Below are 15,422 nucleotides of genomic sequence, written 5' to 3'. Positions count from 1 at the left end.
CTTTTCTTTCCCTTACCAACCCCTTGTGTGAATCCCAAATTACATAAAAAAAAGTAGTTTTTATTTTTTAAGTTACAATTTTATTGGTATAAAATATTTTTTTATTTAGGCTAAATTAGTCAAATATATCGAAAAAATATTAATATGTAAAATAGATTGATTTTTTTAAAATTTAAGGAAATAAGTTACTTTTGGATAAAGAGTGTGAAAGCACACCCAATTAAAAGTGAATTCTAATAATTATAAAGAAATCACGTCTAGTTGGACGCACTTTTCCTGATATATTAGCAGGAAAGTTCAATTGAGCATGCTTTCCTACCCACTGTTCAGAAAATATTTTTAGTTAGACGCACTTTCAGATACTCTCTCCAAAAAAATTTATTTCTCTAAATTTTTTAATTTTAATTTTATATTAATAATTTAAGGAATTTTGGATGAGATGAGATAAACTATAAGTATATCAAAATAACTTTATATAAAAAAAGTATACCAAAATAAAATATTTAAAAGAAAAAAAAAAGAACCTTATCTTTAGCTTTTAATAGATTCCTCATAAATTTCATCACTTAATTAAATTCAGTAAACAATAAAATTTAAATATTGCATTTAATATAGTTTGTTATTAATTTCTATTATTATTAAAAAATTTATTGAGTTTTGTTTCATGACACTAATTTAATAGTAAATGACAAAAATATTTATATATGATTATAGTAAAACTTCATCAAATTAGATAAATATCACATTTATTATTAAAAACTAACCTCTAATAGATAAATATTATTAAAAAATACTGGTTAAATATTAATTCGATTGGCATGGATATTATTGTCAATACAGAAAGACATGGGTTCGAGTGCGCTGAAGCATATTATCCTCTTATTTATGGGTTGGAGAGAAATTATGAAAAGTTAAATCGATCAAATCGTCGGTTCAATTGATTTCGAATAGTTTTCTTAAAAATAAACCTTTTCTTTCTACTAGAAAAAATAAATTAATCACTTTACGTCAAATCGAAGAGTAAATCGATCTTTTTTTATTAAAAATTTTATCTATTTGATCTCTTAAAAACTAATGTGGTTAACAAAATAATCAAACAGTAACATACAATGTACCACGTGTATCTCATGCTAATGTACATGAGCTAGTTTTTTAATAGTAAAAATAGATGAAAATTTTAATAGAATAGCAATTTACTCTTTGATTTAACATATAAAGATTAATTTATTTATTTTTTAAAAATAATAAAGGTAAAATACTCGTATTTTTACCCTTCTTTTCTAATTGTATTTGTAAACTCTTTAGAAAAAGATAAAATTTCCAATAATTTACATTATCTCAAAATGGCCTAAGTCACTCACTTTGCCTTTTCTTTCCCTTTACCCTTTGCTTCTCCTCAACGTTCGGTAGCCCATAAAGTCATTTAAAATTGACTTGAAAAAGAGTGCAAAACACTGTCAAATTCACTAATAAAAAAACAACTCGATTAAATCTAAACATCCCATTAATCCCATTTGCTTGAAACTGTTCAAAAATCAATTTCAAATAACACCTAGGTATATCTTTATATAATTAAATAAGAGAGCAAAAAGTGAGTGTTTAGAGAAAGAAAGAGAAAGGGTGTTGTCAAATTTCAGTAGTTAATTGAGAGAGAGAGAGAGAGGGATGGCATATGCCTACCATTAACACTTGTGTCACAATCCACACACCCATTGTTAATAAGGGTGCTGTTCTTGGTGGTAATGGTGTTAAAAGTGAGTTTTCTAAAGAGTGAAAGATAAAAGAAAAGGACCCATTCTTTTGTTTTTTTTTTTTGTTTTGGTTCCAGATGCTCTTTCAATGGGGAAAAATGAAGACCAGAATCTACAACAAAGGGAACAACAAAGTATTGACTCAAGGAACAATGAAGGGTATCATCAAGGGTTCTTCTTTTATGGGAGATTTTGGATGGTTTTTTCAAGCTTTGCGAATGAGTTCAATTTCAGATGTGTTTTCATTTTGTTCCTCAGTTTATCAGTGTTATTGCCTGGGATCTTTTGGATCTTCCCTTTTCGTTCTATAAAATCTGGGTTTGATGCTAAACAAGCTATTAAGCTCAGTGGTAAGCCATTTTACCTTATTGAAGTTCAATTTTATTTTTATTTTTTTGTAAAGTTTGGTACCAATTTCTTTGTTTGATAGGGTTTTTTTTGGTTGTTGTTGTTTCCACCAAATAGGTATTTTTTTATTTTCACTGCATTTTTGTTTTTTAATTTGGATCCTCAAGTGTTGAAAGCCAATGGGTATTTCAAGATCTGTACTTTGAAATCTGGAATTTTGGTGTTCTCCATAGATTTCTAATGATTTCTTTTAAGTATGGACATGCATTTATTTCACTTTCTTCTATTAAGGCAAATTCATCTTTTATTCCCAAATAGGAACTATATATTTCTATTTTATTGCAATTTTATTTAGTGTTTAAATTTATGGTTCCAATTAAAATTGTATCATTAGAAGTAAATATTTTGCTATATTTAGATCATTTTCTCATTTTAGCAATAGGGAGCAAACCATTAATGGTTTGTTTGAAATTTCAATGCCAAATTTATGAGACAAGGGCTATGTTTTTTTTATTGTTTTTCCATAGCTTAAATTGATAAGCAAGTTGTTGATCACAAAGAAAAATGGTGATATTTTGCAACATCATGTACCACTTTGTAAGTATTCGATTCACTATCAAACCTATGGTCTTGATATGTTTACTTTCTCAAAATGTGCTATTAAACTCGATCTTTTCGGCTTTGGTCTATATGCATATCAAAATAAGACCTTTTCCATTGGTTGTATTTCTATAAGTTTTCCTTGTTTGTTGCTTATATCACCATTTAATCTTTTTGCAGCTCCCGTTCATGCATACTTTACGCTCAAGAAACCAGTGTCTGAGCTTGTTCAGAACATTCAAAAGTTGGAGTATGATATATATGAAGAAATAGGTGTTCCGGATACTAAGGTTTTTAGGACAAACTTCTGCCATTGTTTTACATATAATTTACTGTCGTATTATGTGAGAAGTCGATCTAAAAGCTACTCATTTTCAACAGGTGGCTATCTTATCCATGCACCAGTCCAGTGTGCCTAACTCGACGTATGTAGTGTTTGGTGTTCTTCCTGATCCCGTAAATAGACTGATAAACCAAGTATCCCTAAGCGTGCTGAGAGCGTCTTTAGTTGAGCTGTTCCTCCGACACTCCAATCTGACTTTGACAACCTCCATTTTTGGACAGCCTTCTAAGTTTGAGATTTTAAAGTTTCCCGCTGGGATCACTATAACCCCCTTACAATCCGCTTCAATCTTGCAAAAGACCCAGATTCTATTCAATTTTACTTTGTATAATTCGATATCCGAAATAGATGACAAATTCATGGAGTTAATGGATCAGCTACAATATGGATTGCATTTGAGGTCTTATGAGGTATGACATCGATTCCAACTTTCGAGCAATGTTCACTTATTCACTTTCACTATTGGTTCGTTTCCAGGTTGATCTATGGTAGCCTTAAGATATGGTGGAACCGGAATCAGGGTTTCAGGGAAGAGAAGAGAATCTATTTGAGTCCCATTTTTTCGATATTACTTGTTTCTAATAGTTTTTATTTGTTAATTGCAGAATTTGTTTGTGCAATTAACAAACATAAATGGCTCCACGATGTCCTCTCCGGTCATAGTTCAAGCTTCTATTATGTCAAATGGTTTCAGTAGACTTTTGCCTCAGAGATTAAAGCAGTTGGCTCAAACCATCACAAGCTCTCCTGCGAAGAATCTTGGTCTTAATAATTCGGTTTTTGGTAGAGTTAAAAGCATTAGCTTATCGTCTTATCTGAATGGTACACTTCATCCTACTCCTCCTCCCACTCCTTCACCAGCTCCATCTCCAGGGCTGTTGATAGCCCCCAGTCCTTTATCTTCACCGGCTCACTCTCCAGCACCATCACCCGATAAACATCATCTTCCGCCTTGTCCCGACTGCAAATCTCCTGCTCCTTCCAGTCATAGTCCTTTGCGTTCACCAGGTCCGGAGACTGGTTCCTACCCTACTTTTCCTCCTTTGGTTTCTCCTGCACCATCTAGTGCAGCAACGTACCCCCCTCCTCCTCGTTATTTACCAAGACCTCACCCTAGCCAAACTTCTAACCACCAACCTGTAATGAGTCCTCAATCAAAGTTGTCCCCAAATCTACCACCTTTACCTTCAGTGTCTTACGGCTCTCGTCCAGACCAGGGTATGAACGGTACTAAAGGTCCAGTTTCTACACCACCTGCGCAATCTCCATCATGTAAGAACATATGCTAAGTGAATTTTTACAATTCTCAGTAAGCATTTGTTTCGAATTTTCATCATGTTATTTAAATTTATAGCTAATTGTTTTTATGTAATTGTTGTGAGCATTTGCAGCTATAGCAACAGGTGTTCTCCCCAAGCAACTCTGGTTATTGGCATTCTTAGGATTCTTGACCTTTCATCTCCATTTATGATTGAATCGAATTCGTTTCATGTCACGCCATCCAACATCCTGAGACATCTAAAAGACAACAATAGGTGATACTTATTTCCGGACTTTGATAAGGCAAAAACACGGTAGAAGCCCCTGCAAAAAAAAGTTCCAAACATTTTCCATCTCCTTCAGGCAAGCAACGTACATTGCGCGAATGAGATGGAAGATCAACTTCACCAGGGGGCCAAGCCGGAAATTTCACAGGCCGGACATCTTACGACATAAAAACATAAAATGTTTTTTCTTCCCAAAGGGTTAAATAACCCTAAAGAGATGGTGTGTGTGACTACTTAAAAAGAAGCAGTCATAAAAAAAAACATGCCAGGTTTGAGCAAGGAGCCATCTCTTTGTATTTAATTCAAAGTGTAAAGAAAAATGATGGTTCTATTTTTGGAACAAAAGTTATTATGTCATGTTGTGAACTGTAAAAACTATTGTTTTATAATATACTCAAGGAATGATAAATAAATAAAAAAACAGTATAGATTTACAAAGTCATTTATACATATGATTTTCATGTTTGATGGTTCAAATGTATTTTGTAGATGCAAAAAAAAAAATAACTTTTAAAGGGGAAACAGGACATGGGTTTAAGGTTTGTATTGTACAAGCTATCATGTTGTTCAAGTGTTGGCATCTTGGGTTTTAGCTGATGTGTCATGTTCATTTTAGGTGTGTTTGGTGCACCAAAGGATTGGGATATCATATCATCCAAAGCAATTACAAAGAAGAAAATTATGTTATATATATATACATATATATTATATACAGTAATAAATGATGGTTGTTGTGCACTAGATGGCAGTCAGATTTATATTTTAACTAAACAAGAAACTTGAACCCGAGATAAGGTTGATGTTTTTCTTAGTCCCCGCGACTCATTTTGCATCAAGTTTTGGTGGTTTGCTTTTGCTTTTGCTTCAGTCTTTTCTCGAGGTTTCCTAGCTACCCTTTGAGTTGTTGGTCGGAATGGAATGGCATGGAGTCAACGCCCCAAATCTGTTGATTCTGTGGTTGAAGCCTAGTTAGATGGTTTGACCCTAATCTCGTCCTTCCTTCAGTTTGTTCATGGTGGTTCAGACGCTTTGTTTTCTGCGGAATGATCTCCCAGGTCAAAGGTGTGCATACGGTCGATGGTGATGACGACTCCTAAGTTTTGTTGGCTTGTTCCTATGAACTAGGGTTCTTTGTGAGCTTTGGGTTCTCCTTGGGTTGAGTTAGGATTTGTGCCTGTTCGTACTTTATTGGATTTATTCTTTTTAGGCCTTTAAACTATTATGTAACATTTTTTGCTTAATAAAATTTAGATAATTAACAAAAAAAATACACAAACTCGAAATAACTTAAAATTTTTAAACATGAATTGATTCAACCCAAACCTACCCTACTTATCCAATTGACCATTCTAGTTTCAATTGGTTTATCAATATGATTTTATTTTCAATTGGTTTATCAATATGATTTTATTGCATGTTATAAAATTCTTCAATTTCCTTAAAATATGTGTTTAATAACACATATTCTAACATAATACAGAAAATATATATTTATAACAAACATATATTCATATCTAATACTCAATTCGAATATTAATAACATATGTCCATGTATACTCTCCTAACTATGCATGTAATTGCAGTAATAATTTAACGATTTCTCTAAGAAAAGAAACTTATTTTTAACACTTATTTTCAATTTTGTAATGTGAAATTTAGTATCTAAAAACATATACATATATATACATATTTACTTACACATATACATACATACCTGGCCGCTGGTATATATAGATAACCTATAGGATGAGCCAAGAGCGCCACCAGGAGATAGCTGCAAGGGAGATAAGATAGCTACTGTGTTACACAATCTTTATATGTATGTATGTATGTATGTATGTATGCTTGTAAGTATGTATGTAGATGTGGTAGAAGATCCTACCCTCTTGAGAGAAATTATTTCCATTGATCATACTATCGAGAGAGTCAAGACATCCACGAGTCCAATGAGAGAACACACGAAGAGGCCTCGAAGAGAGTAACCGAGTCCGCAACCAAGTCAAGCCATTTGCCAAATCTTCAACACCAAGACCGAAATCCCCACGATCAATCTCATTCATTTCGTAGTCACCAGGAGCGTTACCAGACTCATTGTCGATCTCGTACCGACAAACGGGGCACGTGTTGTGGATGTTCAACCATGGCACGATACAATCCGAGTGATACAAATGCTTGCACGGTAACTCTCTCGCTTCTCCACCGATCTCGAACTCATCCTTGCAAATGGGGCAATGCATTGTGTTGATAACATGGCTTTCACTGATTTTCACCATTGGCAATGCTCCAATTGCTGAAGCAGTTGCAGGGGGAGTCCCTTCTTCAATGCCTGCATTACTCGGTTGCCGGTCTGGTGGTTCAACGAAACTGAGAGTGATCCAAGGTCCATTTTCGGGACCCGATTCCCATCGAATTCTTCGACCAAAATCAATATTTGTATAGGGTTCAAGGCTGAGAGACATGCTTTATGTAATACAAATGGGGATTGATTCTATTTTCAAAAGCATCTTATATATAAACAAAAAAGCGAGAAAAAGGATACCTTCTGGATATACAGCAAGTGATACCTTTTTCTCCTTAAACAGGAACCTTTTTTCCTGGATTTTCTGTTTGTAATTTCCCCTGATTGTGTCTATCTTCTAGGAAAAGCAAAGGATAATTTAAGAAATTGATGTTAATTTTCGGTAGCCTTTGTTGAATCCCAGGTTTCTTTATCTACCAAGTTAACCACATTTAAAAGCAAAGTCACATCAGTCTTCCATGGCTGTCTCCAAGTGCCATTGGCCAACATATTGGTGTAGGATGGCATTGGCTCACAATTCTAGTTTGTTTCTGTATCCACCTTGTAAACATGTGTGTGTGTGTGTGTGTGTTTTGATGTATATTATACGGTCCTTGTGAATCAGTGTAAAGTGATAATATGGCCAGGAATAATCACAGTAGGAGGGAACCGCCATGGTGAAGGTTTTACATTAGAATCAGTCCAAACCATCTTCTAAGATGGCCTGAAAGGGTGGAGTGGCCGAATATGGGGTCGGACCGATTGTGATTTCGGTAAAAATGGCAGTAGCTCATGTCAAACAGGTAGCTGTGGCAGTTCCATTAATTGTACAATAGATTTAACTTTGCCCATTGTGATTAAGCCAACAAGTGATGTTGCCTGTTTGCCTACGAATTATCCCAAGAGCTTCAAACAAGTGTGCCCGGTGGCATCGTGCTATGCATACAAGGAAGCCAAATCTAATGGCATTTTCCTTAGTAGAGAAATCAATCTCCTTGGAGAGTGGCCCTTATAGGCCAATCTTTGAGTTCAAGTGGCGCTCATGATGTAAACTATTTATAAGATAATATTTAGTTAACTCAACTTCAAAAAATTATAAAATAATTATTAAATTATTTAAAAAATTCTTTTAAGTTATTGAGATATTAAAATCGTTAATGTATGACTTGTTTTGTTTAGATTATTGATACCAATTAAGGCTCTTATTTCACTTTTTTTTTGTAGTTCAGCTTAGTTTGAATGTCACGAATCTACAAATTAAAATCTAAATAGTTTTCCTTTTTGATTTTTGACCTTGACTATTAGATCTACTTGATCTAACATATGTTTTTCTACCCGTCGATAGGTATTAATTTACTGTACCGATCGTCAAATAATTGCTTGAAACTTGTTAGCGAATTTTTTTTTAAAAAAAAGAAAAATTAATAACTCAGTGACTTAAATAAAATTTTTTAAATAATTTAATAACTAATTTATAATATTTTAAAGTTAAATGATCAAAACCTAAATTTACTAATAATTTAGTCATCCCGGTGAAATTTACCCTTCCTCCTTTGAGTCCTCTTGGAATTAGGACTGACAACCACCTAATTTTCAACATTATCCACACTTCCCTTAATTAGTAACTTTCACAAAAACAGCTTAATTCAGGAATGGCTCTCACTTCTTCGTCTTCTTCTTCTGCCATTACTGCTCTGCTAAAACCTCATCTACAACTTTCAAACGAGCCCATCATTTCTTTTTCTCCTTCCTTTTTCACCTTATCATCAAAACCACTTCTTTCATCATCCAAACCCAATGTGAAAATCAACTTTTTTTCATCACAAACTGCTGTTTCCCTCAAATGGAGGACCGAAGCTTCAATCTTTTCTGGGCTTTTCACCAAAAGCAAAGACATTAAAACCCTAAAAGATGAGCTTTTTGATGCTATAGCACCTCTTGATCGTGGAGCTGAAGCCGCCCCTGAGGATCAACAACGTGTGGATCAGGTTCTTTTGTTCTGTTTTTTCATGCAAATTAAATAACTCTCTTGCTTTTTTCCATTGATGGGGGGTTTCCTGATTTTTTAAATCAGATAGCACTTAAACTCGAAGCTTTAAATGAGATAAAAGAGCCACTCAAATCCAACTTGTTGAATGGAAAATGGGAACTTTTATACACAACATCTCAATCACTTTTGCAAACAAAGGTCTTATCTTTTTTATCCATAAATTATCATTTTTGTCCATAAATTACCCAATTTTCTTCAAAATAATCCCATTCATGACCTTTCTTTTGACATCAGAGGCCAAAGTTCTTGAGACCCAATGGAAAAATATACCAGGCAATCAATGTGGATACTCTCAGAGCTCAAAATATGGAAACTTGGCCTTTCTTTAATCAAGTAAGTATTGCTTCTGTCATTATTTTGTATTCAATTGGTCATCTATGGAGATCCTATTTTGCTACTTTACTAAAATATCCTTTGCTAATAGTAAACTGATTATTTTTATTCCATTACAAATTGCATACTACGTGTAGCTTATGATCGCATACATCAACCAATTGAATGAGCAAAATGCAATTTAAAAAGTGATTTTACCTACTTATGATCCTAAAAACATGAAAAGAAAAAATAATAATTGATGTATTGGAAGTGCAGAGTTAATTTTTAATCGAATCAATTTAAATTATCAAAATTTTCAATCATTTCGGATGCCAATTATATCATTTAGACCATTTCAAGCTCTGGTAAATGATTTTCTCAAACCGAATTATTTCAGTTTTAAATTATTTGGAGTAATTTTATATTACATGTTGAAGTAAAAATTAGTTAGGGTGAATATTTTTTTCTTTTTCGCAGGCCACTGCTAATTTAGTTCCTATAAATGCAAGAAGGGTAGCTGTTAAATTCGACTATTTCAGAATCGTTGGTCTGGTATGGATTGTATTTGTTTGACGTAATATCAAATTTAACTTTTAATGTTTATATAAACGTTGATAGTTACATTTAACATTATGTCAAATTTTATGTCTAGTGACTAGTGCTGTATATTGCTAAGCATTCCTGTATTTGACACTCACTCTCGAGTCTCACTTGTAATCTCATTGCGGCAACTCATTGTCCGTCGATTTCCGGTGATTTGCAGATACCGATTAAGTCACCTGGAAGCGGCCGCGGTCAGTTGGAGATTACATACTTGGATGAAGAGCTACGGTCGGTAATTTACGAAAAAAAAAATTAACTCTATGCCTGAAATTAACACGAAACCATCGCCTAATTGCTGCATGCAATCATGTTTGTTCATATTTCTGCAGGATATCAAGAGGTAACAGAGAGAACTTGTTCATTTTGAAAATGGTTGATCCATCCTATCGAGTCACTCTCTAGCTGTTATACATATGTACGTATACACGTGTATATATATATTAGTTTTATTCCCGTGCCATGTACACAGATTTATTTTGTTTTATATTTAAAATATATTAAATTAATACATATTTTTTTTCAATTTAACGGTTTTACAAATAATTTTAAGTAAAAAACTGAAATAAAGTAATTGATATATAATCTATTCAAACAATATATGTGGTAGATTTGCTCATGTGCCAGGTTACTCGTTCAGGCTCGTTTAAAAAATGAGAGAGTTTAGACAAAATATAAAACTCGAAAAATGAGCTTAGGTAAAATTTAATGCCCATTTTCTATAGGGGCTGGGCTTTGGAAAATATTTTTTTGGCTCAAGCCCAATCTGAATATATATTATGTTGTAAAAAATATTATATTAATTAGAACAATTAATCTCATTACTCAAAACTTTAAAAAAAAAAATTACCCAACTAAATAATCTAACCCAAAATATAAAATTTTAAAAATTATATTTAATACAATAAAACATTTATTATATTTATGGTAGTGTTTTTTAATATAAAAACTTTTTAATGTATTTTAATGTGTTCGAAAACTTTTATTTTAGTGTTTTTTGGTACATTTAGTGTATTATTTTTTTAAAATTGTTTTTAAATAAAAACTAATTTAAAAATATCAAATATGGGTGGGCTGGGCTCGGGTTTACCTTTCTTAAATTGGGCTAAACTTGAACAAAAAAGGAAGCTCATTTTTCGGGTTAAACTTAGCCTTAAAAATTAATCTAGATACCTTATATGGTTACGACTCAAATCTAACCCATTCACAAGCACATCTAATATGTGGTATTAAAATAATAAATAATTTATATTACTAATATAAATGTTAAAAAAATTACAACCTTCTTATTTTTTAAAAAATGTTGTTGACGTTATATGAATTATGGCCTACCTTTTTACTGGGAAATTAGGATATGGGCACATCACTAAAGTCGAGCTTTATGCTATATATAATGTTCTTCGTCCAGCTTGGGAACATGGCATAAGGAATCTTGTTATCAAGTTAGACTCATTTGTGGCTGTTAATAAGATTTTGACCCTCTTGCAACAACATGATTCTTTCTTTAGTGATCTGGAATTGTAAGGAGCTGCTTCAATGCAATTAGAATTGTAGTCTTGTTCATTATTATCGTGAAGCTAATATGTGTGTAGATTTTTTGACAAGCTGGGCATTTTAAAGGCCTTTTGACATAACTAAATTGGTTCACTCTCTTAGAAACCTTACCAAAGATTATCCAGGAAGACATGATTGGTGTAGCTAAACCTAGCGCCATTATTAATTAAAGCGGTTATGTACCTAAAAAAAATTATGAGCATATAAATTAATTTCATAAATTGAGAAAATAATTTTTTTTATTTTATCAAAAATACCAATTGAGATTTTAAAACCCTTCTTAATTTTTGTAATATTATCAAATATTAATTGAGATTTTAAATCCATACATAAATACCCTCATTATTTGGATATTTCTTAGCACAAATAGAAATATATTTGAGGTTCCAATTTATCGGTACTGGTGATTTACCTTCTTTAATATGGGACAATGAATTATTTATAGAGGTTGATGAGTTTCAATTAAATTAAATATAATAGTTTAATATCTTTCTAATTTATTTTTTAAATTATGTCGAAATTATGTCGATTGAGTTTTAACTCGATTAATATCACTATTGTTGCCAGTACAAGAGGTTATGGATTAGAGTGCGTTGAAGTATATTATTCTCCTATGAGTAGGGGTTGGGGTAGGGGATAAGGGTTGGGGAGGGACTATGAGTAGTTCTAGGCATTATATAAAAAAATAACAGATATGATGAAAGCATGAGATTAATGTTAAAAAAATTTGTCAAATTACGGTTTATTTATTAATTAAGATCGACAAAATAAAAAAATGTACTTTATGGGCTAAAGATGAATCATAAGTTTTTGAAGGTCAAAATGTAATTTTACCATTATACTTAATTATAATTTCATAAATTTTAAAGAAGATGAACAGGGACAAAGCCAATAATTTATTTTTGGGGACCAATATTGAATTACATAATTTTTAAAGGGGTTAAAGTATAATTTTATCATTGTATTAACATATAATTTAAGATTTTTTTACAGGACTAAACTGAACATTTACCATTTTAGAGGAGCCAAAGTGCAATTTTACCATTATAGTAACTAATAATTTTAAATTTTTTAAAGGGACTAAAAAACAATTTTACCATTTAGGGTCAGGATTAAATAAATGATTTACCATTTTTAGGAGGCTAAAGTCACTACTTGCCCCTTGTCTTCACCCTACACAAATGTATGTACATTTATTATATATACTATCAGGATTTATAATCAACAATAGATAAAAGTAGGAATGAAGTTAGAAAATTGTTTTAGAGGACCAACAATTAATTATAAATTTTTGAAGAATCAAACTAAAACTATTATACTAATTTAAAACAAAAATTAAAAGAACTATAAGGTAAATTTACCATTTTTTAGGCTAAAGCCACCGTCTACGGATATAAATACGTATCCGACACAAAAGTTTATTTTATTACAAAAAGAGAGTACATGTAAACCATTGCCACAAAACATTACTCAAAAACGATCATATTATAGATCATATATGTAAAACTGAACACTAGCACTAGACTTAAAGACTTTTTGACACCAAATCCAACACTAATTATACTTAAGAAAGCTGATAAAAGCAAGCTTAGCTTTGCTTATCATTGGCTAAGCAGCAGTGACTGCTATTTTCATGCCAGCTTGACAATGTCCAGCATAGTTGCAGATGAAATAGTTTTGGCCTTTGACAAGCTTGATTTGATCCTTGCCCGACTGGTAAACTTTAGCACCTTTTGGGGTTGTGCATGAACTGTAACCTGCCCTGTTTACAGCTACCACATTGTGGATTGATGGGTTGTATTTGAATACTGCAATGAAATTGAATCTTCAAAATATTAGTATCATATAAGGGGTGAAACTAAAAATTTGGTTTAGGGGATCAGATATGAATCATAAATTATTATGGGAATCAACATGCAATTTTATCATTATATTGACGTGTAATTCCACAAAAAATTAAAAGACTAAACGACAACTCTACAATTGGGGGACAAGGCCAATGTCTACCCACCCAAGTCTGAAGGTCCGCTTGAAATTTGGGAAGATTTGAGTAAAGATATGAATAGGCGTAAAATGGGCTTAAGTTAGCTATTTATAAATATGGGCAGACTTGGACAATTATAAAGTGTGTTAATATCATGCTTAAGCTCGGCCTAACCCATGAACACTTCTAGAAAGAGAATGTGTGTATTGTCCTTCTATCCTTATGTTCATGGCCATCTAAGGGGTTACATTTGATAATTTCTCAATGTGTCATGTGTTGTTCATGTATTGGTTTCAAATTTCGTGTCATAAATATGGATTGTCATGTTAGGACAATAAATATATGTGACATGTAAATGACAAATAATTTGTCCATACCAATGATTCAGTCTCGATGGTATGGGGTCGTGAGCTCTTTAGCTCACAAAATGATCCTTCTTAACTAAGGACATTGAGTCACGAGGTTGTAAGATAGGCTTGTAAGATATAGATATAACATGATCAAATTTTAAACACGTATACTTATTATATGACAAGAATAATGCTTTAAAAAATAATGTCATTAAAATTAACAAGGCTGTTTTTTTTTTTAAATTTGTTAATTTTAACTGGTTCATTCTATAAGACTCCTAAAATAAGAAAATTTTTTATTTAGGTTTTCTAAAATTTATAAAATTTTAAGTTAATAATAGTAAAATTGTAGTTTGATCCTCTAAAAATAATAAATTTTGATTTAGTACTTCTAAAAACCATAAAGATATAATTCAATAATATAATGATAAAATTGTATTTTAGCACCTATAAAAATATATAATTTAATCTTGACCCCTAGAAAAAAATTTATAGTTTCACCCTTGATGATAACTACATATGTTTACACTTTGATCAACTTGTTTTAAATATGTTAAATGCTAGATCTGACTTAATATTGAATATTTAAGTTTATGATTTGGCTAAAAGAAGAACTTGATAGGTGTAATACTAATAATCCAAGGATTAAATTAAACTATTTTAAAATTTGGAAACATTTGGTGTAATTAACCCTCATAAAAAAAATCCAAATAATACGCTTACCAAGTGTATCACCAGCCTTAAAACGCTTATCTTTGGTCCAACCAGCCACGTTAATGGCCCAACCACCGGTTCCACCAACAGTATACGTTGCTGCTTGAGCCAACTCAAAGTGACTCAGCAACAAGCAGAGCACCGCCGCCGCCACCGCTGCCACCGCTATTGCACCGCCTCTTGCCTGAGCCATTTCTTAAATAAAAAAACTTGGGAATCAAAGCTTAAACACTGAGTTTCAAAGGATATTGAGTGATGAGGACTGTGGACTGAGCTAACTATTGGGAGGAGCTGCCTTTATAATGAGTTCCTTTTTTTGGTGGGGGCCTTGAAATTTAAGGAGCTACACCATTTTTTTTCTTTGAAAATTTCAACCCCAAATAAATGGAGAGCTGCCTTCTTGTCAGTGCCATATTAATGAGGTTTGAATGTGTAGATAACATTGTATGGGTTAGGCCGGTCGGTTTGTGATTCAATTTATGAATGTTGTTATTAAGGGTTAATTTCATTGGAGGTCCCCGAACTATAATTTGTATTCTAAATTGAGTTTAAACTTCAAAATAATCTAATCGATCCCAAACTATAATCAAGTCCTTCTATCACCGTAATGTCAACTTGAGTATTAAACATCAGTTAAGATCTGATGTAAAGTATATGTAAAACACGTTGATCAAATTTAAAATGTCTTCACTTATTATGTAGGTAGCTTGAACCTGATCTATTAAAAAAGGTTGTGTCGTTAAAATTTAAGGGCTATTTTAAGAGTGAAGTTAGAAAATTATTTATGAGGGGCCAACATTGAGTTATAAAATTTTGTGCAAATTTATCATTTGTATTAATCTATAATTTTGCAATTTTTGAAGATACCTAAACACAATTTTCTCTTAGGGGTGTAAATAAGACACTGGTGTTTGCAAACTACTAAAGTCTGACCGGAGAAAAAAACTCGAACTTGATTCTATAGTATCGATCTGAGCTATTGGTTGAG

General features: G+C 32.3%; 4 protein-coding genes across 5 annotated transcripts; 2 read left to right on the top strand and 2 right to left on the bottom strand.

Annotated features, from left to right (window-relative positions):
• The first annotated feature begins 1,447 nt into the window (after nucleotides 1-1,447).
• Nucleotides 1,448-5,027, top strand: LOC107935082 (putative uncharacterized protein DDB_G0290521). 2 transcript variants are annotated; one of them, XM_016867647.2, is made up of 6 exons: nucleotides 1,493-2,101; nucleotides 2,627-2,696; nucleotides 2,880-2,989; nucleotides 3,081-3,452; nucleotides 3,648-4,314; nucleotides 4,434-5,027. In XM_016867647.2, the coding sequence occupies exons 1-6, from the start codon at nucleotides 2,075-2,077 to the stop codon at nucleotides 4,511-4,513; spliced, it is 1,326 nt and encodes a 441-aa protein (XP_016723136.1). In that variant the 5' UTR covers nucleotides 1,493-2,074; the 3' UTR covers nucleotides 4,514-5,027. The 2 variants fall into 2 exon arrangements, with proteins under 2 accessions (XP_016723129.2, XP_016723136.1); XM_016867640.2 differs by lacking the exon at nucleotides 2,627-2,696 and having other exon boundaries at nucleotides 1,448-2,101.
• A 582-nt stretch (nucleotides 5,028-5,609) lies between these two features.
• On the bottom strand, nucleotides 5,610-7,101 carry LOC107939743 (E3 ubiquitin-protein ligase MPSR1). The gene is made up of 2 exons (XM_016873112.2): nucleotides 6,472-7,101; nucleotides 5,610-6,363 (listed from the first exon to the last, which is right to left on the bottom strand). The coding sequence occupies exons 1-2, from the start codon at nucleotides 7,046-7,048 to the stop codon at nucleotides 6,329-6,331; spliced, it is 612 nt and encodes a 203-aa protein (XP_016728601.1). The 5' UTR covers nucleotides 7,049-7,101; the 3' UTR covers nucleotides 5,610-6,328.
• A 1,332-nt stretch (nucleotides 7,102-8,433) lies between these two features.
• LOC107935095 (probable plastid-lipid-associated protein 4, chloroplastic) lies at nucleotides 8,434-10,358 on the top strand. The gene is made up of 6 exons (XM_016867657.2): nucleotides 8,434-8,855; nucleotides 8,942-9,055; nucleotides 9,152-9,250; nucleotides 9,710-9,784; nucleotides 9,996-10,063; nucleotides 10,165-10,358. The coding sequence occupies exons 1-6, from the start codon at nucleotides 8,520-8,522 to the stop codon at nucleotides 10,235-10,237; spliced, it is 765 nt and encodes a 254-aa protein (XP_016723146.2). The 5' UTR covers nucleotides 8,434-8,519; the 3' UTR covers nucleotides 10,238-10,358.
• A 2,363-nt stretch (nucleotides 10,359-12,721) lies between these two features.
• Nucleotides 12,722-14,878, bottom strand: LOC107935104 (basic blue protein). Its single transcript, XM_016867665.2, has 2 exons — nucleotides 14,444-14,878; nucleotides 12,722-13,194 (listed from the first exon to the last, which is right to left on the bottom strand). Exons 1-2 carry the CDS (start codon nucleotides 14,625-14,627, stop codon nucleotides 12,995-12,997), a joined length of 384 nt encoding a protein of 127 aa, XP_016723154.1. The 5' UTR covers nucleotides 14,628-14,878; the 3' UTR covers nucleotides 12,722-12,994.
• Nucleotides 14,879-15,422: the final 544 nt, after the last annotated feature.

This window comes from Gossypium hirsutum, chromosome A04 (genome assembly GCF_007990345.1).
Source record: "Gossypium hirsutum isolate 1008001.06 chromosome A04, Gossypium_hirsutum_v2.1, whole genome shotgun sequence".
In the NCBI taxonomy this organism is placed as follows: domain Eukaryota; kingdom Viridiplantae; phylum Streptophyta; class Magnoliopsida; order Malvales; family Malvaceae; genus Gossypium; species Gossypium hirsutum.
This window is presented reverse-complemented; position numbering and strand designations above follow the sequence as displayed.